Source organism: Gymnogyps californianus, chromosome 27, assembly GCF_018139145.2.
Source record: "Gymnogyps californianus isolate 813 chromosome 27, ASM1813914v2, whole genome shotgun sequence".
NCBI classification, from domain to species: domain Eukaryota; kingdom Metazoa; phylum Chordata; class Aves; order Accipitriformes; family Cathartidae; genus Gymnogyps; species Gymnogyps californianus.
In genome coordinates this window covers 4,535,656-4,558,004 of record NC_059497.1, presented here as the reverse complement: position 1 = coordinate 4,558,004, position 22,349 = coordinate 4,535,656, and the positions used below count along the sequence as shown (strand labels likewise).

At 57.8% G+C, this 22,349-nt stretch overlaps 1 protein-coding gene across 1 annotated transcript in view; it reads left to right on the top strand.

Annotated features, from left to right (window-relative positions):
- GRM4 (glutamate metabotropic receptor 4) overlaps positions 1-22,349 on the top strand; it is a 51,390-nt gene that overhangs the window by 23,215 nt on the left and 5,826 nt on the right. Inside the window, exons 4-9 of the mRNA XM_050911254.1 lie at positions 7,102-7,237; positions 9,518-9,672; positions 10,042-10,182; positions 16,127-16,327; positions 17,235-17,371; positions 17,948-18,883. Of these exons, the coding sequence (XP_050767211.1) occupies positions 7,102-7,237; positions 9,518-9,672; positions 10,042-10,182; positions 16,127-16,327; positions 17,235-17,371; positions 17,948-18,883 (1,706 nt within the window). The remainder of the gene's footprint in view (positions 1-7,101; positions 7,238-9,517; positions 9,673-10,041; positions 10,183-16,126; positions 16,328-17,234; positions 17,372-17,947; positions 18,884-22,349) is intronic.

Here is a 22,349-nt window from a genome sequence, read left to right as displayed (position 1 = left end):
TCAGCCCCGTGACAGCGAGGTGTGATGAGCGGTAGGGCAGAGCAGGGCTGGCGATCCAGCTCCCTTTCATCCCCGAGGACGGCTGTTCTTGTGCAGTCAGCACTCAATTACTGCGGCTCACCGGAGGGCTGTTATTTGCTGCCGGCGTCTCGGCTCCCCAGCCAAATCCTCCCATTCAGCAGCCGGCTCAGAGCTGGGCATTTTTTTATGGCACGATGCCGAAAGTCTGAAGGATCCCTGCTCTGCAGGAAGGCTGGGTTTTGGGTGAATATTTTCCTGCAGGTGTTTTCTGGCTGGTAACACCGAGGGTGGTGTCATCTCTGTCCCCTCTGGGGCTCAAACGGAGCATCTCTGAGAGGTCCTTTCACAGCGTGGCTCAGGAAGGGTCCCTGGCACCCACGGGCCAAAATCATGGTTATACCCATCCCCTGAGCTTCTGTGCTGGTCTCTGTCATCCCACCCCCTGCCCAAAAATTAGCCCCAGCTCTTGCTGGATGCAGCACCTCTTTTTGCTGGATGGGCAGCCGCAGGGACAGGTCTGGTCACCGAGGCTCTGCTGCCATCGCCACTTTGGGTCCTGAAACTCTTGCAGGCTCCTCGGAGGCAGAAACCACATTTCCTAGGTTATTTTCCCATTTCTTTTTCCTCACTGCTTCTTTTCTTTTTGCTGCTGTCAACACTGTGTACCCCAATACAGCCTGAAGGGAGACGTGCCTCGGTTTCCCCACCTAAAAACCTTCCCTGCCCTCAAGCTCTTTGCTGGTGGATGCAAAGTGTCCAGCAGGCTGGGACTGGGGAGAGCCAGAGCTTGACTGGGGCTACTGGGCACCGCTGCTGTCGCCTCTTAACTCTGCTCCTTGTTTTCACGTCTCGCTGTGCTCCCTTTGTGCGGGGGAAGCGGGGAGGAAGGCGAGCAGGGCCGGACAAAGAGGAGCTATTAGTTGTGGTCGAGGCTGGCGCGCGGGCTCTGGCTCACAGCCCAAACCTGGGCTTTGGAGGCAGCCCGAATCAATATCTTGCTCTTTAATATTTTTGGTGTGTGTTGGGGGGTGCCCGCAGGCTGGCGACCCGGGCTGGGTCATGCCAGGCAAATGCCGGCGGCTCCGTGGAGCTCCCGGTGAGGTCCGGTCCGAGATGGGGTGAGATGGGAGACGCAGCCCTGGGGGAGTGGTGAAGCAGAGAGCGTCGGTGTTTTCTGTGATGTGGGCTTGGGTTAGGAGGGATGAGCTAAATTATTATGATAAATGAAGGGAAAAGCTGTCTTTGATTTCAGGACTCATCTGGCACTTCAAGCCTCAGCTCCTGGAGTCTTGTGATGGGTGGGGGGTCTCTGCTGCAGGGAATAAACTCAAGCCTCTGACTGCAGAGTGATGCTCCCTTTGCAGAGCAGTTGACAGGGGAAAGACTGCAAAATCTTGCTATAAACCTCCCCAAAAATCCCAGAGTCTCCTGGCTCTTCCCGATTCAGGGCTGGAGCAGGGTGAGGGGGAAGGAGATGCAGCCCAAGGGGCAGCTCGCCCACAGCGGGGCTGCAGGAGCTGGGGGGGGCTTGACTCACCCGAGTCCCTGGTTAGGTCTTTAGCAGAAGATCTTTCTGTGGACACAGACCGTGGTGTTATTACCTACATGAGAAACCTGAATTTTCTGCTCCCCGGTGTCCTGCCCAGGGCCCTAGGTTTGAGCTGAAGACTTGCTTTTTTTCCCTTCTTTTCCCCATTGCAAATTCATTAATTACTGATTTAGCCCAGCAATGCAGGCAGTTGAAAAGCAGACTCAAATTGCTCAGATTCATAATGTCTGATGAGATTTCAAAACACTAAAGAGCAGCATTTGAGCCGGTTCCAGGGACGAGGCAGGCGGCAAGTGCCAGGAGCCTCCAGTGATGGGGACACGTGGTGTAGAGCCCAGGACACACACGGAGGGACCTGCCATCCCTGAAGTGGGACCAGGCTGCAAAAATGCGGGGATCAGGGAGCTGCCATCACTCCCTGCTTTGCATTCCCAGGATGGAAGGGGCGAGATGCCCACCTCGCAGTGAAGTGCAGGAGTCTACAAGCTGAGATCTGGCTGCACCAGGGGATGCATTGGGGCTGGTTTTGGGTGACAAAGGCAGGCTGGTGTCCCCAAGCACACCCAAGCTGGTAGTGGAGGCGCTTTGCCAGCAGCGGAACTGGCACTTATGGGATATAGCAGCCTCCGTGCCGGATAATCTGGGTATCGCTGTCATTAGGGCTCCACCACAGCAAAAGAGAGATTACAGCCGCGTGTGATGGGACCCGGGGCGGCTCGCCAGCACTGCCGTTATCCCTTGGCTCGTGCCGTGGCACGGGGCCATTTCCCCATCACGCCGCTCTCCCCAGGCCGGCTTGTGTGCGGGTACCCACGGGATGTAGGGAGCCTTCCCCAAATTGCAAAGCCACTCGTTGCTGCAGTGTTGAGGGTGGGCGGATGGATGGACGGACGGACGGATGGACGGATGATGCAAGCCCTCACCCTGTGCAGGGCATCCCGTGCTCCGTGGTTAGACCAAAGCGTACCAGTCTCACGATGGCGCAGGAGCTTTGCTTCTGCGAGGGCACAGAGCCGTGTCCCTGATGACTTCTCCTCTAATGAGTCGGTTCCTGGAGGCTTTGAAGTGACATGAATAATGAATCCCGGGGCAGGGGAGCAGCCTGCCGCGCGCCAATTAAGACTCTGGGCTTGGGAATCTCATTTAAATGGCTGGGGTTAGGAAGGGGAGGCCAGGAGCATGCAGGGGAGCCGTGCAAGTGCTGCTTGCAGAAGGCCACCGCTGCCGGGCTGTGCAGAGCCCGATCACCTCCTTGGGGTGCCCAGGGCTGCCCAGGAAGCACGTCGCTGTTCCCAGCACGGTTGAATCAGGACCCCCTTCTCCAACGCACCCGGCCTGTGCTCGCCCAGCACTTGGCAGCCGCCGGCTCTGCGGGGAGCCCCGGCAGAGCACTCCCTGATTGATGGTGTACGTTAGTGACAGCAAAAGCTTATTATCTACCTGCAATCAAGAGGGCACTTCAGCGTCGCGCTTCCCAGAGCAGCTGTGCTCCCACCGAGCCCGTAATGGTGGAGATTAAACCCTGACCTGTGTTTGACAACACGCGTTAACCCCACCTTAATGAGGAGAGTCCCTGAGGCCCCCGGCGAGTGGCCGGCAGAGCCGCGGGGATGCCGGGGGAGGCTGAGATCCCACTGGGCCGGGGGTGATGCCGGTGGGAGGGACACGGCCACGTGCTTCAGGATGGTGCAGGCAGCGGTTTGCTCCCGGAGGGCTTTGCCCTGCCCGGGGTGGGGGTGATAGGTTCACGGGCGAGCTTTGCACGGCTGGGATGGGTGCACAGGGCTGTTGGGTGGCACTGGGTGCAGACCCTTGCAGTTTTGCCCCTGGGACCAAGGTGGCAATCGGGTGCAGACACATCCCCGCTGGCCTGGCTCTCCTGGCAGGAGGGTGGGTGGTTTGCCGGAGAATGAGCCCCGCAGCAAACCCCTCCCTTTGCAGAGCTGCTCTGGCTGCACATCTCGGATTTGCACGGGAGATTTTCCCTCTTGCCCTGACAAGCGTCTGTGCCAAGACCCGTCTGGGTGGGACGGGGCAGCCGCTGCTTATTAACCGGGGTGGGCTCATTACGGTGAGCCCTGGCAGGCGGCAGAGGAAGGGCTGCAAGTGCAGCGCTGGGCATGCTTGGCCACCTCCCATAATTACGTCCCCACCATTTCACTCTCCCTGTCAGTCTCTGCTTCCCTGGATGCAGGCTGCTGAATATTTCATCCTCAGCTCTTCCCAGCAGCCTCCCTGCGAAGCTGCTGGCTCTGCCACCGTGGGACCGGGTCTCAGACCAGGAGCAGAAAGCAGCTCTGGGTGCTCCCGGACCCTGGGGCTGCAGCTCTGGGTGCCTGGTTGCTGCCCCAGCCTGTGGGAGGTTTGGAAATGGGCTCAAGTTGGGTTTTCAAGGCTGTTTCTTGCTGCAAGCGCCCTGCATGCTGCGCTGCCATCCGTCAGTGATGGCGTGCATGAGATCTCATCTGAGCATCCTTAAATCGGGTGCCTGTCTCCAAGCTGTCTCCAGCAGCTGGTTGTGGGATGCTGCCCCAGTTCTGGAGGCTTTCCCTACTATTACTGCTCCTCTTTGGTTCTTTTCCAAAGTGGGGGAGGAAAGGGGATCCTGTTCCTCACCGGCCTTCTCCCAGAGTCAGACCCTGGTCCAAGTCGGGGAGCGATGCTGTGCCGTCCTGCTGGAGGAGGGAGAGCGGCCGCCTCCTTCCCATCGCTGCCACTTCCTCGCTTTGATTTCTTGCTTTAAAGGAGTGTTTTGACTAAATGGATTTTTGTGCGAAGACAGTAGGAGCATCGCTTGGCAAATCCCCCTGCCCACCGCGGCACCCGGGGCCATGAATAATGCAGGCACTGAGAGCCTGGGCTGCTGGAGGTGAGCAGGGCTGCCCCAAAACGCACAGCTCTGCCCACCCCAGCCACCTCGACCCGACCCCCTTGACCTCTTTTTTTCATTATGAAGAAGATTTCTTTAATTAAGAAGATAAAAACCTTAAGCGGCGGTGTCAGCATCAGTGTGTGGGCTGGAGGGGGGTGCTGCAGGAATGTGGGGCTCCCAGACCCATCGGGGGCTTTTACCTGGGCTGGGTTTGTGTTATTTTTAAGCTTGGAGAGCCCCAATGAGCTATAGTAAACTGTAGGGCACAGGCGGTGCAGCCAGGGGTTGCAGACATCCGTGTCCATCCTCAGGGCAGTTTTCTCCCAGCATCCAGCCACTTTTTTGGGTTCCCATCCCTGCTTTCCCCTCCCGCTGGCCTGGCTGCATCCCCACCACGTGCTCCGCGCTCTCCAGCCACTGTGTTAATAAGGTCCTCATTACATCCTAATTGCCCGTATCCCTTTTTTGTTACATTCCTCGTTAGCCTGATTTAACGGAGCTGCCGAATAACTTGCTCATTTCTGAATTGCCATTGATTTAGTCTCTTTTCTTATTTATTTATGGGCCCATCTCCTCTGCCACCCCCTCTTCGCATGCGTACAAGAAGACAGTCCCTGCCACAAGTTCCCTGCCTGCAAGTGCCACAGGATCCTGGGGATGCTTAAAGCCGCTGCTCGGGGCGAGGGGAAAAAAACACTTGTGGAGGACCCCAATGCAAAGCCTTGCTGCTGTCCCAGGAAAGTCTCAAAGCTGGCTTTGCTCTGGCCGTGCTGGGAAGGGGCCGGTGCTGCAGGTGCCATGTCCATGCCTGGAACTGCCGTGTCCCTGCGTTGCACACTCACGAGTGCACGTGTGTTCAGGGGCACGCGTTGTGGTGGGACACATGTCACGGCGTGTGCCTTCCTACACTCACACGAGCCCGGAGCAGAGCACACGCAGCACGGGAGCCTCGCAGTGTTGGTGCCCGGTGGCACGCGGGTGTGCGCTTGTGCCAGCCCGGAGCTGTCACTCGCATGTGCACGCACCCGCCTGACTGCGCCGGGGCTTTTGGAAGGTTCTCGTGTTTGCAAACTGCTGCTTTTGTTGGATTTTCTCCTTTTATTGCCATGGAAACTGTAATTAACTGGCACCGGTTCCTTAGCCGGAGCCGCCGTCTCTGGCGGCACAGCCGGTGCCACCCTGGCCTAGCCGGGGGCTTGGCGGTGACCGGGGCCACGTGCCCTCCGGGCAGGGACGTGCCCGTCCTGCTGGCACTGCCTGCTGCTGCCTGTCTCGCCTGGCTGATCTGTCTGTCCGGGAGTCTGTTTATCCAACTCCCTCCTCTCCATCCATCTGGCTCCCCATATGGGAAACAAACAGCAAATTGGCCCAATTTCTTACCATAGGAAAAAAAAACAACCCCGAACCCCCCCCTCTCCGTGGCTGGGCTGCGTGGGGCCAGGGGCAGGCGATGCTCCCCCGGCCAGCGGGTATTTGCTGGGGGATGCTGTTGTTACCCCCATCCCTGCAACCTCCCTTGCTGCGTGCTCAGCACCCATCAGATCCCCCCTTCTCTCTGTCGTTTGACCAGATTACCCCAATTTTCCTCCAGCCCTGCCGGAGGGAGCGAACCTTCCCGTCCCAGAGGCCTCCGCCTCGGTGCCTGTCCCCATCCCATCCTCCCGCTGCTCCTCTCCAGGGCCATAAGCTGGGAAATCTCTCCCTGCCACCGTGTGCTAATTACTCTGACCTTTGCTTAAGCGGGGATCTTTTAGTGGCAGGCGAGGTATCAGCCGTGTCATTTACTATGCAAATTGAGACCATCAATTACATCCAGAAGGTCCCGCACTGTTTAATTTTCTCTCCCATCTCTCTTTTTATTGGCATCTGCAAAAATGCAGGAGCAGGAGGGCTCTGGCTTTTCGGAGCTGGAGGCTGGGAGCCCAGCAGCCGTGTGTGGGGACTCTTCCAATTGCCAGCTTCCCCTTGTCTCTTTTAATTTTAATTAGCTGCTTTTGCAATCACCCTGTGGAAAGCTGGGCTGGGAGCTCGGCCGGTGCCGCAGGGATGAGAATAAAACCCTTTGCAGGGCCAGGCTGCTGTCTCAGGGGCGAAGGGCTTGTGCCGGGGCTGCAGCCCATCGTCTCCTCTTCCCACGGGCTGTTTTTGCCAGTATTTGACCGTTGTATGTGCAGAGCCCTTTGCAAAACCCAGTTCCGGGCTGGGGAGGGACTGGTGCTCGGAGCTGGCTGGAAAACCCTCTCTGAGCCGCTGGGATGGGACCGTGTGTCTGTCGGGGGGACGGGGCGTGATGTGGTTGTGGCTCGAGATGACAGGTACTAAGAGGAGTGGGTGGAAGGCAGAGAAGATGTGGGATGGGAGGGAAGGCGGCGCAGAAGGGCTGAGCTGTGAGGGAGAGGAGAGGTGAAGGCAGCGACCTGGGAGAGGAGGCGTGAGGGGAGGGCTCGGGAACGTGTCCCGGGGGGCTGGGTGGTGGGAAGGGGGCTCTGGCCTGCAGAGATGGCGCAGTGCTGAGCCCCTTACCGGGGTGGGAGTGCAGGTGAGCCGGGGAGACCCCCTGTTTGCCTGTTGTGGGGCTGAGGAGCCCTGGGAGAGGGGCTGTCCCCGGGCGATGGGGACTCGCAGGGGCGTCTCAGTGCCGGGGCTCTCTCTGCTGCAGGGGCGGTGTGCGTGGCCCAGTCCGTCAAGATCCCACGGGAGCCCAAGCCGGGAGAGTTTGACAAGATCATCCGCCGCCTCCTGGAGACCTCCCACGCACGGGCCGTCATCATCTTCGCTAATGAAGACGATATCAGGTGTGGAGGGGCTGGCCTGGCTGGGAGGGGAGACTGGGAGGAGGGAATGCACTTCAGGGCACCCGCACCGAGCCCGACTTGTGCTCTGCGCATGCTGCCGGCCGGGGCGTGGGATGTGGGATGCTAATGGCAGGAGCTGGGCGCTGCAACAGGAGCTGATCACGCCTGCAATGTGCATATGTGTCTGCAACGCGGAGCAGATTGTGCCTGCGTAGCTGCCTTTGCAGCGTGGCACGGATGTGTCTGCAGCGGGGAGAGGATGCACCTCGCAGCGTGCCACGGACACGTCTGCAGCGGGGACCCACCAGAACTGACTTCAGAGTGGCCGCCTGGCATATGGCTGCCATCAAACCACAGCAACACAGAGCTCAAAGGAGGAAAAACCCACTTTCTGTTGGCTTTGGAAACCCCTGCTGTCACGACCCGGCTCATGGGCTGGGTCAGAGCTGGCGTGGGGCCTCACTGAGCACCGGCCGTAGTAGGATCCAGGCGCCGGTTCTGCTTTGCTGTGCAGCCTCAGCCCCCACCGTGGAAGAGGAATGGGTCTGGGGGGGCCTTTCGGGGACCCCCCTTGCTGCCTGGCCTGCCCGGCGGGGCTGGAGATGCAGCCACGCTTCGAGGTGATGAGCTGCTCTGCAGGCGAAGCGACATCTTGCAGCTCCCGTTGTTTATGGAGCAGAATGATTCACATGGAACTACCCCTGATTTCCTAAGTATCTAATTTATTAATCAGCAAACATTATGTAAATGTGGGTAAACTGCGATTTTAAATCAGTTTACATCAGATGTGCAAACGCTCCGAGTTTCTTTTTCCCTTCCTTAATAGAAATGTCTGCAAACCTGACATTTACGCGGGTGTGTGGTGAGAAACAGGGGATTTACCTCGCTGTGTAAATGGCAAGCCCCATTAACTGGGGTTTGTAAACATTTACCCATCCAAATAGGATTACATGCCATGAACAGTGGTTTATGCACACCCACCTCACGCCGGGTAAGCGTGGGTTTAGCCCGGGCACGGAGACTGCCGTGATCCCGACCCTTGTGCCAGCTTGGGCTGCGGAGCCTGGAAGATGGTGTGCTGTCTCTTCCAAAATGTGCAGGGCCATGCTGCCGAGCAAGATGGTCCGGGGATGGTTGTTGCTCGAATTTCTGCCTGGCTCAGATCGGGCATAAATCACCGATCTCACAGGAACGTCCTCGATTTGCCCCGGGGCGATCCTGCCCCGCACGAGGACCGCAGGCAGCTGGAGATGCTGCTTGTGCTCGGAGTGGGACGTGGGCTTTGCTGACCTCCCTGCAGCGGGATGCGCTGGGAGCTCGGGGCAGCCTGGGATAAGCACGGAGCAGCCGGCACAGCTCCCCGGCTGCTTGCTGGCCCCGTGGCTCCCAGAGCATGCCTGCCTCTTCCCGTCTTGTCTCCACTCTCTGCTCGATTTGTATGGGTTTTTTTTTTTTCCTTATTACGCGTTTCAAACACCATCTGGACTTGAAATGATCAGCTCCCGACGGCGGGGGGTGAGTCACAAACCTGCCTCCTCGCTACACGGGCAGGCGGGGAGACAAAGCTGCCCTAAGCCTTGCTCCCACAGGGCTGGGGACCCACACAAGCCCCCGAGGGGACAGTGAGCCCTGGGAAAACAGAGCCCGGAGCGTCGGATCCAGGAAAGCTCCCATCCACCTACTAAGATTTTCTGAACTGGCTGGCGCCGGTCGAGCACGCAAGTGTGTGTGGCTGAGTGTCTGGCCATGATGAGGGATGCTCGGCAGAATGGATGACATCTCTGGCTCCCCACTGCTGCTCAGCTGCCCAGTTGAGCCCAGCAGAGCCCAGTTTAGCTCTAGCCTGAGCACTGGCGGCACTGGCTGGCTCTCTCCCGTAGCTTGCAATGCTGAGAGCACACGCACGCTCTCCAGTGCTGCTGCTTTTCCTGCCTGCTGCGGCATAACCTGGTTTTTTTTTTTCCGAATGTTGGGTAATTAAGAGGGAAATTCAATTACCAGTCAGCAAATATGCAAACGAGGTGGGAGAAGCAGCCTGTGTGCCTGGGCTGGGGAGAGCGGAGGGTGCGGGAGCTGAGCAGCACGGTTTGCTCTCGTGTATCCATATGCACCGGGTTGTGCATGGTGCCTGGTGCCGACCGAGTGCCTGGAGCAGGAGATGGAAACAGCGCTGAGCCCTGCCCCGTGCCAGCGTCCCTGCTTCCCTAGGGCTGGGCACGAAGCCGGTGCCCTGGCCCCGTGGTGCCGGCGAGCGCCAGCGCCTGTTGCTTCTCTCCGCAGAAGGGTGCTGGAGGCGGCCAAGAGGGCGAACCAGACGGGACACTTCATCTGGATGGGCTCGGACAGCTGGGGCTCCAAAATCTCCCCGGTCCTGCACCTGGAGGAGGTGGCCGAGGGCTCCGTCACCATCCTGCCCAAGCGCGTCTCTGTCAAAGGTAAGGGGCTGCGCTCGGTGGGTTCCCTCGGCTCCCCGCTGGGTCGGCTGTCCCCACCGACGGCATCCCCTTAACCGGAAGGTTTTGGCTGTGAAAGACTCTGCGGTTTGCCCCGGGTCTTCCCTGAGCGGGTTTTCCAGCCTGCAGCTCTTCCCTGAGCGGGTTTTCCAGCCTGCAGCTGAGGGCCATGCAGCTGGAACAGCAGCTCCAGTGGCAGCTCAGACACAAACCCACTGCACTCTTATGTATCCCTAGACCCCATCGCTCACGAGACTCTCCTTCCCCTCTGCCTGGGGAGTTTTGGGCCATGTTAAGCATCTCTCTGCCATCCCAGAGATTTATCCCCTCCGTCCCCTCTTCCCCGGGCAGGTTTCGACCGCTACTTCTCCAGCAGGACGCTGGACAACAACCGCCGAAACATCTGGTTTGCTGAATTTTGGGAGGAAAATTTCCACTGCAAGCTGAGCCGGCACGCGCTGAAGAAGGGCAGCAGCATCAAGAAGTGCACCAGTAAGAGCTGTGGGGCTGCTGCGGGCGAGCGGAGGCTCGCAGGCATGTGGTGCTGTATGGCATGGGATGCACAGGGACGTGAAGGCGATGGCAGAGAGCCCAGGACAGGCGTTAGAAAAGTTCCGCTTGCTTTCCCCTTATGACCTTTCAGCTCAGCCACATCCTTACTGCTCTGCGGCTGCCAGCTCGGCTCAAGGCAGCTACGTGGCAATTAATGCTCTGTGTGTGGCCGTCTCAGTTGTGAGCGTGGTTGTTTTGGACTAGGCAGCAAAGCCAGGTGGGAATTTGGGGAAGGTTGGAGAAACGCCGGCGCTTCTGCAGCGTGGGGAACGTGGGCGATGCAGAGCTGCTCGCCTGCGTGGGCACTCAGGTGTCCGCTGGGCTCGTGCTGGTGGCAACTCGCTTAAAAGTGGACAGGAGTGTTGCACACAAATGCTTTTGTGCATCCCTGTGTGCTGTGTGCGATCCAGGAAAGTGTGGAGCCTGCTTGGTTTGTGTGTGTGCGAAGGCATGGTCCCCGTGCAAAGCTCCCAGGGCTGCTCCCTCTCGTGCAGGCTTCTTGCACATCTCACTTCCCTTGGCCCCGTCTTCTGCGGATACAAAACCACCCAGATTTGGGGGACATGGGGCTGAATTCTGCATTGTTTCGCAGCATTTGGACAACCGCCTCTTTCTCATCGTGTGCTTGGCAGAAGCACCGTTGTCCTGTGTAAGGCATGAAGCCACCGGTGCATCCTTGCTCCCTTGCAAGCAGCTCCTGTCTCACCCGAGCAGGCTAAAAGCTGGGGTGGTTGCAGAGAAATGAGGCCAATTAATAGCGCAGGGTCAGGATCCGGCTCTTGCTTGGCCGGCATTGAGGCTGCGGCCGCAGCGTGCCCGTGCGCACAGGGAGGGTGCTGCCGGGTGCCCCATGGGAGGGTGCAGGGGTGCCCGGAGAGGAGGTGATCGCCCCGGGGCACGTGCTGGAGTGGTGTTTGCCCGTGTCTCCTTGCAAACTGCTTTGCTGATGTGCCCTGTTGCCCGTGTCTCCTTGCAAACTGCTTTGCTGATGTGCGCCTTTGCTGCGCCAGGCAGGGAACCTCGTCCCAGCAGAGCCCAATCCCAGGCCCCCTCCTCACCCCCCGCTGTGCGTTTTTAGCCATTTCCAGCTAAAAGAGGCTTGTAGGGATTAATGCAGTAAACAAGGCAACCAGGGGATCCGTCTTGCTGACAGCGCTGCTGCCGAGGTGATGGTTGGAGGCTCAAGGAGGTGACATGTTTACTGAGAGATGGGAGAGATTTACTGCCTGCCTGGCACCGGCTGAAGACAGATAACAACGTGGCGGCTCACAGGCTGCGACGTGGCAGGACTTGGGGACATTTGCGTGTCCTCCCTGTCCCCTTGGGAGGGACGTCTGTGGAAGCCGTGGTGTGCCGGCGGGCGGATGGACCTGGCTGTGCCTGGGAAGTTTGATCATTAAGGGTTTTTTTTTCCCTGCTTTCACTGCTGAGGATGAGAGGGATGGTGCTTCCACATCCTCTCCCTTGCAGGCATTCCCCAAATGTTCAGCTGATGATTTGGGGACACCTCTCTGTCCCTGCAAGGGCTTTCCAGTGCTGCAGCTTCCCCAAGTAGTCTTGTGGCTAATGCATAGGTGTGAGCTTGGTAAGCAGCAAGGGCATGCAAGAAAACTTGCCCGTCGCCATGGCCTTGGGTAGCTGAGAGCTCCTCATCTTTCCTGATCACATCAAGAAATCTCCAGCACCAGGAAATGCATGAGCAGGTCCTGCAAACCGCTGATCTCTTCATCTTCATAGTAATGTAGCACTTAAACAAGCAATATTTCAGGGCCAAGGTATTAGTGGAGGCAGCCGAAACCACGACATGGCAAATGTCCTAGGAACTGTCTTTAAATTATCTGAATTTGTCAGCAAATAAATTATCTCCTAAACGTTTGCTTGGCAGATAAATGGAGACAGGAAATAAAGCACGATGAAGCAAATAACCTGCCTGTGCAGTTCCGTGCTCCTGCTTTGCACGGCTTATGCAAATGTCCCGTTTGGGGCTGTTTTCTAGAGGGAATGGTACTGACTTTCCCCATGAGCTTCAAGTTTGGGTAGAGCCCAACATGCACAGAGAAATGCTGGCTTTGCTTGCTTTTGCATCCCAAAAACCAAACCGAAGGGTCCTACCACCTAACAGGACAGCTCATGGCTCTCGTTCATGCATGGGGGAGCTGGGAGGAAGGTGAGGGGCGAGGGCTGGAGTGGGCACCAGGTTTTGGGGTGTTTCCCACTGGCAGCTTATCCCCAAGACCAGCCCTAGCACCCATCAGGACCTGTGTGCTCCATCCCTGGGCTGTCCTGCTGGGACCAGAATCAGGCCAGGACCCATCTCCCAGCTGCTTTTGCAGTAGGATTTCCTCAGCATCCTTCCTCACCTCCAAGCTCCCTCCGCCGGGCTGTGTCCCCGACCCTCCCAGGTTGGGCAGGGTCCCACAGGGGACCCAGGCCCTGCTTGTGCCTGGCTGGCCGGGCTGGAAAGGATCCTGCTAGCTGCTGCTTCGTTAATAATTCACACACGTGCGGATGCAGACGGGGAGGTGCTGGGGTGCTGCGAGTGGAGATGGAGGAGCCGATGGCAGCGCCGGGTTTGCCGGGCCGATGGGGCGGCAAGGGCAGGAGAACGGGTCATGGCCTGAGGGTCCATCTCCCCTCTGCCACCCGCATGGGGACTGCAGGATGCTCCCAGGCCCTACGGGCTACTCTTTTTCCAGGAGAGCTAATTAATGGCCTTCGTTTAGCAGGGCTGGATGGTAACTCTGCTTTGAAGCAGGGCTGGGGATTTCTCTGCGTGCTCACCTCCGCCGACCAGGCTGCAAATAGATGCAGAGCAGCAACGTGCGCGGGGAGGGGAGAGGAGCTTTTATTTGATTTTCCTCCTTTATTTGTGATTCTTCATATTCTTTTCCCTTTCTGTTTTGCTTCTCTCCGGTCTTTTCTTAATACGGGGTTGGTTTTTTGTGGCACTGGCTGTTTTCCAGCACAGCGTGCCCCAGCCAGGCCAACGGGGGAGGATTTGCACTGCTCGCCTGGTAGTTAAGATGATAAAAGGCTCCTGTTGACCGAGGCCGGGTCTGAGCGGGCAGGGTGTCCCGGCAATGCCTCTGCTTGCCTGTCCTTCAGATCCACCGGCTGTCCAAACGGGCACTGCCAGCCTCGCTGCGAGGGCAGCTCAAGCCCTCGTTGCAGAGAGATGTTTGCAGCGAGCAAGCCTCGCAGGGGGACAGTCCTTGCTCCCCGGATGGGCTCACCCAGCCCAAAAACGTGGCGATGGGTGCTGGGTGCTGCTGCCAGCACCCATGAGATTTGGAGATTCAGAGGCGACACCGTCCCCCGGCTCTCTGGAGCAGCACTGTGAGTGATTTTGATTAACTCCCACTGAAAGCCGCGCCGGCGATGTGATGGGAATTGATGCTAATCCCGTCTCATCCACCGCTTGAGAAGATAGCTGTGTCCGTCCTCCGAGGGGTGCCCGCGGAGGCTCATCACGCACTTGAAAATTAATTATCAGCCCTGTAGAACGATGCATGACCCTGCTATTATAATCAGCGGGGTCACATCCCTTTTGCGCCCTAATCTACTGCGAGTTTGGCGGAGATTTATTGTCTCCGTGTCGGGAATGAGCCTCGGCTTTCTGCTCCGCGTTGCCCCCTCTGTGCACCAGCCTAATTCCCGTCTGCAAAAAGCAGCTGGGCCCTGGGGCAAGGTGCCCGACCGACAGCCCCGGGGACATCTGCTTATCTGCAATGGCTCAGCTTTGGCATCAGAGCCGGCTTCTCCCACTGCGCTGGGCTGATGCTGCTTGCTGCAAGCCAGAGGGATGTTTGGGAGGGAAATCCAGCCTCCGCAGCCTGTGTTATCACAGCGGGTTGTATTTTACTTGCTGGGACCTGTGTGGGATTTGAGGTGTCTGCTAGGAAGTCAAAGAGCCAGGAAGGGACGAGTCCTGCGTCCCGTGTGTCCTCTGTGGGGCGGCAGGATGGTGTCGGGGGTGGCAGCGGGGCTGGGACATCCCCACAGGCTCAGCTCCCCTGGACAGTCTATTAGACCCTTTTTTTAATAGGTAATTATCTTGACAAGATAGAGTGGCTTGTCTGTGCCTTGAGAGATGAATGCAGGGAAAGGCCCGAAGTTGAGGGAGAAGATTAATAGCTCTTGTCAATAACGTGGAAGAAAGGATAACTTGACGGGTTTCGCATGAGTAATCTCCACGTAGTCCGAAAGCATTTTTATAACTTTGAAGGATGGGCTATAAATTCACCTCCTTGATATCATCTTTTCTTGTTGGTCAGTTCGCTATCAATTTGCTTTAGTGTCTTGTCAGTGGCACGTTTCGCTCTCTGTCCCGGCACAGGGACCTCCGGGCGCGCGGCTCTCGGAGCCGTCCCCGCTCGGCGGAGATTTGCTCCACATCCAGCACTGGCTTCGTCCCACCTTCCCGCAGCGGCGAGGGAGAGGATCAGCAACCGCTGCTTGCCTGTGCCTTTTCTGTCCCCAACTGCACAGGCTCTGTGCCCTGGTCCCCTGCAGTCACCATAAATCCCTACCTTGCATCAGGGAGCATCCATGCATGGTGGAGCCAGAATTAATTTTGGACACCCTTGGATGGCTTTCTAGGATGCCTCTGCCTCTCCGGAGGATGAAGGCTGTGCCTTCGGCTCCCTGAGGAACCCTCCTTCCCTTTCGCTGTTGCCGAAGGTGCTGTGGCCTGGCGGGGTGCCCGGCCATGCCGCAGAGGCAGTGATGGAGGTGCAGAGGCCGTGGCTCTCTGTCGTGGCATCGCCCCACGGGAGACGCTTTCTTAGCTGTAATTAACAGCGTGCTACATTAATCGGTGTCTTTTGCTAAATGATTAACATGTTTCTAGTCCCATTAAGGGCGGTTATGACAGGAGAGGAAGGCAGCTGTCGCTAGTAATTATTGGATCCTTGCAGGATCCTGCAAGCTGGGATGGCCGGGCAGGCTGCAAAGGACTGCGGGGTCAGGCTGGGGTGGGAGGGTGGCAGGGGGTGACAAGAGGAGCAGGGTGTCACCCTGCTTCGGGAGTGAGAGGCTTCGGGGATGAGATGGAGGACACGCAGCCAGTGATGGATACTGCCTGGGCGGTCCCTTAACGCTGCTGATAGAGACTGAGCCGGTGGGAGCTCCTGGCAAGATGAAGGAGGTCAGCCCGCGGGGGTGAGGATGGGACGTCGATCACGGCCCAGCCTGCGTCCCACTGGGGGACCTGGGGACCTGGGAGTATGGGGATGTCCCGTGGCACTGGGACGTGACATCCCAAGGGCTCTTGGCAGCACAGCTGGTTGCCAGCACCCACATTTTCAGAACTACATTGCAGGGAGGTTGGTTAGGTATTTCCCCAGTGAATGTGTTTCTTCGCTGCATGTCACCCTCCTCCTGCCTGCAGAGGCCAGCTCATGGACCCCAAACCTTCCCGGCGTGCTGCTCAGAGGGAGTGGGGTGAGAGCCACAGCGTCCCCCCGGCTGTCCCTCCTGACCCCTCCGGACAAGGGACACGCAGGCGACGGGAGGACTCTTGGCTGGCAGAGAGGCTCGAGCCCTGAGCCCTGGCAGTGCAGACACAGCCGATGCCTTGGGCTGGCACTGCGAAATACAGCTGCAACGTGCGTTTTGTTTTGGGAGGAGTTTGGTGGTGTTTGAGATGCATTTCTGCCCGGCTGCTCCTTCCTGAGGCATGCCTAGGTAGCATAAGCTTCCCGCTGGGAAAGAGGTGCTCCATCTGGCTGATGGGTTACAAAGTTTTGGGAGTGGGGTTGGAGTTTCCAGCTGCTTCAGTCCAGAGCGGGCTTGTTTGCAAGGGTTTGGCTGCAGCAGAAATGTCCTTGTGGGGAATGGCTGGGATGGCAGGGAGATGGCAGCCCTGCTTTACGTGTATCCGCAGACCGAGAGCGGATCGGCCAGGACTCCTTGTACGAGCAGGAGGGCAAGGTTCAGTTTGTCATCGACGCCGTCTACGCCATGGGGCACGCTCTGCACAACATGCACAAGAACCTGTGCCCTGGCAAGGTGGGGCTGTGCCCCAGGATGGACCCGGTGGACGGCGTGGAGCTGCTCAAGTACATCCGCAACGTCAACTTCTCAGGTCTGTCCGTCCCCAGGGCGGTGGGGAGGAACGGCCCCGTGGGGCTGGGTGTCTCAGGTTGTCCCTCGTTATGGATCACGCAGCAGCACCCACGATTCATTCGTGTTACCATTTGGCACCCGCCGCACTGCAAATGCTGGGTGCAAAGACGGGGTGGTTTTGCAGCAGATCAGCAGATGAGGAGATCTGAGCTTCCACATCTCCTGGGAGCCTTTGGAGAGTAACCCGGCAGCAATCCTGCCCTCACCCTGCTGTCCTGCCTGCCTGGCCTTTCCCCTCACCCGCTCCCCCCTGCCGCCTCCTCGCATCGCGGCTGGCAGAGGTCCCGCTGAATCACGCTGCTGTGTCCTTGTCTGTCTTCAGATCTCCTCTGGAAATGCATCTTTTCCTCTGCTCTATCTCCTTAATAAACATTTCCTGTCTTGTCCTCCTTATTACTTCTATTTATCTCCACTCTGTGATCTCCTCTGCAGTGTCTCTTTTATTTATTTTTCCCTCTTGCTTGATTTTTCTCTTCCTTCCTTTCATTAGTGTTTATCTGCATAGTTCACTTGATTTAACTTTAAAGCTGCTTCTCTCCTCTTTCTTAAAAGAAGCAGTAAACCGGCTGGTGTAACAGCGCTTGGTGCCTGGCATCGCTCAGTGAGCTCCGGCTCCTGGGGGGGTCGGTGGGTCGATACCCTGAGGTCCCTGCACCAGCTTGGGTTTGGGGTTGGTTTTCTTTTCCCCGATTGCTTCCTCCGCCCTGTGCCCATGCTGGCATCGTCCTGGCAGCTTGCGGCACTCGCAGCAGTGAGAAACCCCACGCCAAGATGGAAGCATCAAACCAGAGCCCCCTTCAACACCATCACCCAGGGCACCCCATGCTGCTGGGTGCTGCAGGTGCTGAGCCCTCCCTCTCTTGCAGGCATTGCTGGGACTCCTGTGACATTCAACGAGAACGGAGACGCGCCGGGGCGTTACGACATCTACCAATATCAGATCAGGAACTCCACTCCTGAGTACAAAGTCATCGGGCAATGGACTGACCACCTCCACCTAAAAGTAAGGCTGGGGGCTGGCTGGTGCCTGCGGCGTGGCCGTGCATGGTCCGTGCCCAGGGGAAGGTCCTGCAGATTTCTCTTGCGCCCATCGAGGCCACGTAGGGTGTAGCAAACCCGGCTGAGAGCCACAGAGACCATGGGTGCAAAGTTAGGCAACCAAACATGGGGGAGGTCAGAGGGGAGGGTGTCCCTCGAGTACACACTTGTGGTTCAGCCACGGTAACCCACCATCTGCGTGTGTGACAGCATCCCACGGGCTCTGGGCATCCGACTTCGCGGCTCTGATAAGGGAAGAAGAAGCCAGAACAGAGCAGAGGGCGTTTTCCCAGGCAAGGAGGAACTTTGTTTTGGGTTTCTGGTGTTGAATCTTCCCAAAAGGCCGATGGAGAGCTTCACTGCCTCCCTGTCCCCGTGCTGGGTAGGGCTCGGGTCCTTCATGGGGTGTACTGATGGGGCGAGGGGCCAGATTGGGGCAACACTGCTGTGAGCAGAGGCAGGGCATCCCCCCGTGCCCCAGGGATGCTTGGCAGATGCCCTGCTCGAGCATGAGTGGGGCTGGTGCCGTCTCACCCCGCAGGTGGAGAGCATGCTGTGGCCGGGGGGCGGGAGCCAGCTCCCCAGCTCCATCTGCAGCCTGCCCTGCAAGCCGGGCGAGAGGAAGAAGTTGGTGAAGGGCATTCCCTGCTGCTGGCACTGCGAGCGCTGCGATGGCTACCAGTACCAGCTGGACGAGTTCCACTGCAAGCGGTGCCACTTCAACGAGCGGCCCAACGAGAACCACACCAGCTGCACCCCCATCCCCATCATCAAGCTGGAGTGGAGCTCGCCCTGGGCCGTGGTGCCTGTCTTCATCGCCATCGTGGGCATCATCGCCACCCTCTTTGTGGTGGTCACCTTCGTGCGCTACAACGATACGCCCATCGTCAAGGCGTCGGGGCGGGAGCTGAGCTACGTACTGCTGACGGGCATCTTCCTCTGCTACGCCACCACCTTCCTCATGATCGCCGAGCCCGACTTGAGCACGTGCTCCTTGCGACGCATCTTCCTCGGGCTCGGCATGAGCATCAGCTACGCCGCCCTGCTCACCAAGACCAACCGCATCTACCGCATCTTCGAGCAGGGCAAGAAGTCGGTGAGTGCCCCCCGGTTCATCAGCCCTGCTTCCCAGCTGGTCATCACCTTCAGCCTCATCTCGCTGCAGCTCGTGGGTGTCTGCGTCTGGTTCATCGTGGACCCGTCCCACTCTGTCATTGACTACGAGGACCAGCGGACTACAAACCCCCACTTTGCCCGGGGCATCCTCAAATGTGACATTTCGGACCTCTCCCTCATCTGTTTGCTTGGGTACAGCATGCTTCTCATGGTCACCTGCACTGTGTATGCTATTAAGACCCGCGGGGTCCCGGAGACCTTTAACGAAGCCAAACCCATCGGGTTCACCATGTACACTACTTGCATTGTGTGGTTAGCCTTCATCCCTATATTTTTTGGGACGTCGCAGTCGGCGGAAAAGGTAAGGGAGGAGGGGAGAGGTCTGGCTGGTGGCCCTGTGGGCTGCAAGGAAGGGGGCTGAGAGAGGCTGACATGTCCTAAGCAAGGAGGGGTGCTTCTCTGCGGTCCTGCCAGCTTGGGAATCGTGGTGGGAAGAGCTGGTTTGCAAACCTCTTGCTCTACTGGGGAACAGAGACTTTCCTGTTTTATTTCCTCCCTCTCCCTCTGGTTTTCTGTGCCCTGTTGGCCCCGCTGCCCCTCTCCGGATGGGGCAGCAGTGGGCAGCACAGGCTGCTGCTGCGTGGGCTGGGGCAGGATGAGTCCCCAGGGCAGATCCAGGTCCCCGGTGTCATGAGCACCATTGGAGAAGGGACCGAGCGCTGCCCAGCCGGCACCTTTTCCTGGTGCTGAGTCAGTGATGGAGGCTGGAGAGACGGACCTGCCCTCCGAAATCCCCGAGAGCTGGAAGCAGCAGAGGGCAAGGTCAAAGCAGAGGGAGCAGAGCAACCCCTCAGCGCGTCCCCTCCCTTGCCAGGGCGTGTGGCAGCTTGCGGCTTCTCACTCGATTACCGTTTTGCTGTGATTTTAATTAACACCTGTGTGTTTGGCAACACGGCACCGAGAACAAATTGCTCGGGTGGGCTGCGGTGGGCAGGGTGGCACAGAGCTGCGGGGGAGCAGAGCGGCTCCGTCTCGCTGAGGGGTTTGGGGAGGGAGCATCCCCTGCGACTCCGAATGTGACTTTGCACACAGTGTAGACGAGGCCAGGCCAGATAATCCCAGAGGTGGATTTGTGCTGTGAAACAACCCGTTTGTCTGTCCTTCTCCCCGTCCTCGGTTCCTGGAGGGTGGTCCCGGCGCCGAGGATGAAGCTCTGTGCTCAAGTGAGCGGGAGCGAGAACAAAGAAGAAAAAGTCTCATGAATGAGACCCAAATCCCCTTTGCCTGCCAGCCAAAACAAGAATCGCATTTATGTTAGATGCAAACAGCTCACGCCTGCCAGCCCAGAGCTGCCTGTGACAAATAAACCTCAGTGTTGCTATTCCCTGGAAATCCCCGGGCTGACCCACCGCCCGGATTCCCTCTCTGGACCCATCACGACTGGGATAATTTCCCCTGAGCGTGTCCCCCACGATGCTGAGCTGCCGACGCCACGGCTTTTGGAAACCAGGGGTTTTCCTTTTGGAAAAGGGCCAGGGGTGGTTTGCTGAGACATCTTTTGCTGTGGACACCAGAGTTTCCGATGTGTCCTGGAGAGCTGTCTCTGCTCAGAGCATCAAACCCCGGAGCTCGAGGAGGCCGGGTCTGCACAGACACCTTTAACCTTGACTCAACCAAAAAGTCTCTACCAAGCTAGCTGGCACTGGCTGGAAGTGTGAAGGAGAATTAAAGGAAATAAATGGAGCCTTTTGCAGCATTTCCATTTTGATGAGATGGCAGGGGAGATACTAACAAGAAAGCAGGTTTTTTAAGAAATTATTGCAAAACAAAAGCTCCCTTAAAGCCTCCTTAATGTGCTCGGCATACTGTGGGTAATAAAGATGGAAATGATAATGATTGTAGATTATGCGCAAGGTTGCTCACCTCTTCACTGCAGCTTGTCATGGGATAATTTAGGGCTGCCGAAAGCTGGCTGTCAAGCAGCAATTCGACAATAGGCTGTGCCTCACTTCAGGGGCTTGTAATGTGCAGGGCTTCTCTGTTATTAGGCTGCTAACAAGCTGATTAGAGGCAGAAAAAGTGATGTTCCCAACTCCCCTTGGACACAGCTCTCTTTCTCAAAGCCTGCCACTGCCACGGCGTCCGTTGAGCAATCCCAGGAGGGGTTTGTGGTGTTTCAGCTTGGCGCTCGGCCGTGCCGCCGTGGGATGTGAGCTCTGAGCGTCTCCAGGCTGTGGCTGAAGGGCGACGGATGCGCTCAAAGGAGCAGCCGGAGGAATCGGGTGCTCGGTACCGCCTTGATGCTTTAGCTGCTGGTTTGCAGTCTTGGGGAGAAAAAGGTCAAAAAGGTGTTGTTATGCAGCCTGCACAGAGGATCTGGCTCTGAGCGTGTCCCTGGGATGAAAACTGGGGCTGTTGGCATTGGCATCACCCCGTGGTGGTGCTGGTGCTGCCCGGGATGCTCGGCGGGACATCCCCAGGCCGTGCGAGGAGGGATCCCCTTGCCTTCGCCCCGTTGCTGCTGGGATCGAGGCCCCGTTGGGCTCCATGGAGGATCAGCACACCTGGGAAAAGAAAAGCCAGGAGCGTCGACCAGGCCGTTGTTCTCCCCATAGAGCACGGTTGGAGTTTCACTCGAGTCCTGAGGATGCCACGGGGCAGACCCACACCTCCAAACGCTGCCCGGCACCTCTGCTCCGACCCCATCTGAGCCTGTGGCCAAGGCTGCCTCATGGTCCGGAGGAGTTGGATAAAAATCTCCATTTTTATTTTATTTTGCTTTACCTCGTGCCTACAACTTTGCATGGAGGCGGCATATTATTATAACAAGTCCCCCAAGCCTTTTCTCAAAAGAACCTCTTATCCCTGCCGATCCCAGTGGATTACAGAAATAGCAATAACAGAGGATCTAAAGAAAGAGACAATTTCCTGCGCTGATAAGGCGGCAGCTGAACAGCGGTGTCATTGTCTGGTTCTCTGTTTATCACATTTGCTTTCAGCGAGGGAAAAGAGGGAGAGAGGAAGGAATGAGAAGGACTGTCCAGTGATTTGTTTAGCAGCACTGGATGAGGGTTGAGTGGGTTTTCCCTTCCCCGGCACCCATGGTGGTGCAAAATCTCTTGTACATGGGCCAGGCCTGGATTTAGAGGCAGGGGGTTGCCAATTAATGGCAGAGATTTGCTTTGGGACAAACACAAGCTGTGCAGGGCTGTGCCTTGAGCCTGGGCTGCTCCCTCGGGGCAGGACGAGCTCATCCAGCCCTGGGGCAAAGGCTGAGCGCAGCGTTGGGCTTGGGAACTTGCGCTGGGTCATTTAGGGTTGCTGCGGTCCCTCGATGCAGCGTCATCGTCCTGAGTCAGAGACAGGCTGTGTTCTTTGATCCTATCCACGAAGCAGCGGATGCTGCTGAACCGGGAGCTGTAACTTCTTTCATAACTGCAGCGCGCACCTCAAAGGGCTCTGGAGGAAGCTCAAGTGTCATTAACGGAGGGGCAAAATGGGGTCCTGGGTTGGAAACCAATTAAGCGAGTAGGAACCAAAATCGTGAGAAATGGTCATTTTTTGAGGTGGCAAAAGGTTAACCGTGCTGTGCTTCATGGCTGTGCTTAGACGCCAGGCTAAACGTATTTCTCTCTGAGCTGAAAAGGGGCTTGCTGCGGCGTGATGCAAAGCTGTTGAGGTCAGCGCGGGCTGCAGAAAATGGGGCTGTTTCTGGCAAAGGCATCGTTAGGGTGAAGGTAGCCACGGTGGCCCTGTGAGACCCGTAAAGTGCTGCAGGGGTTTAAGGAGGGCTAAGAGATGGGGGGAGCATGGGGAGCCTGGAGCTG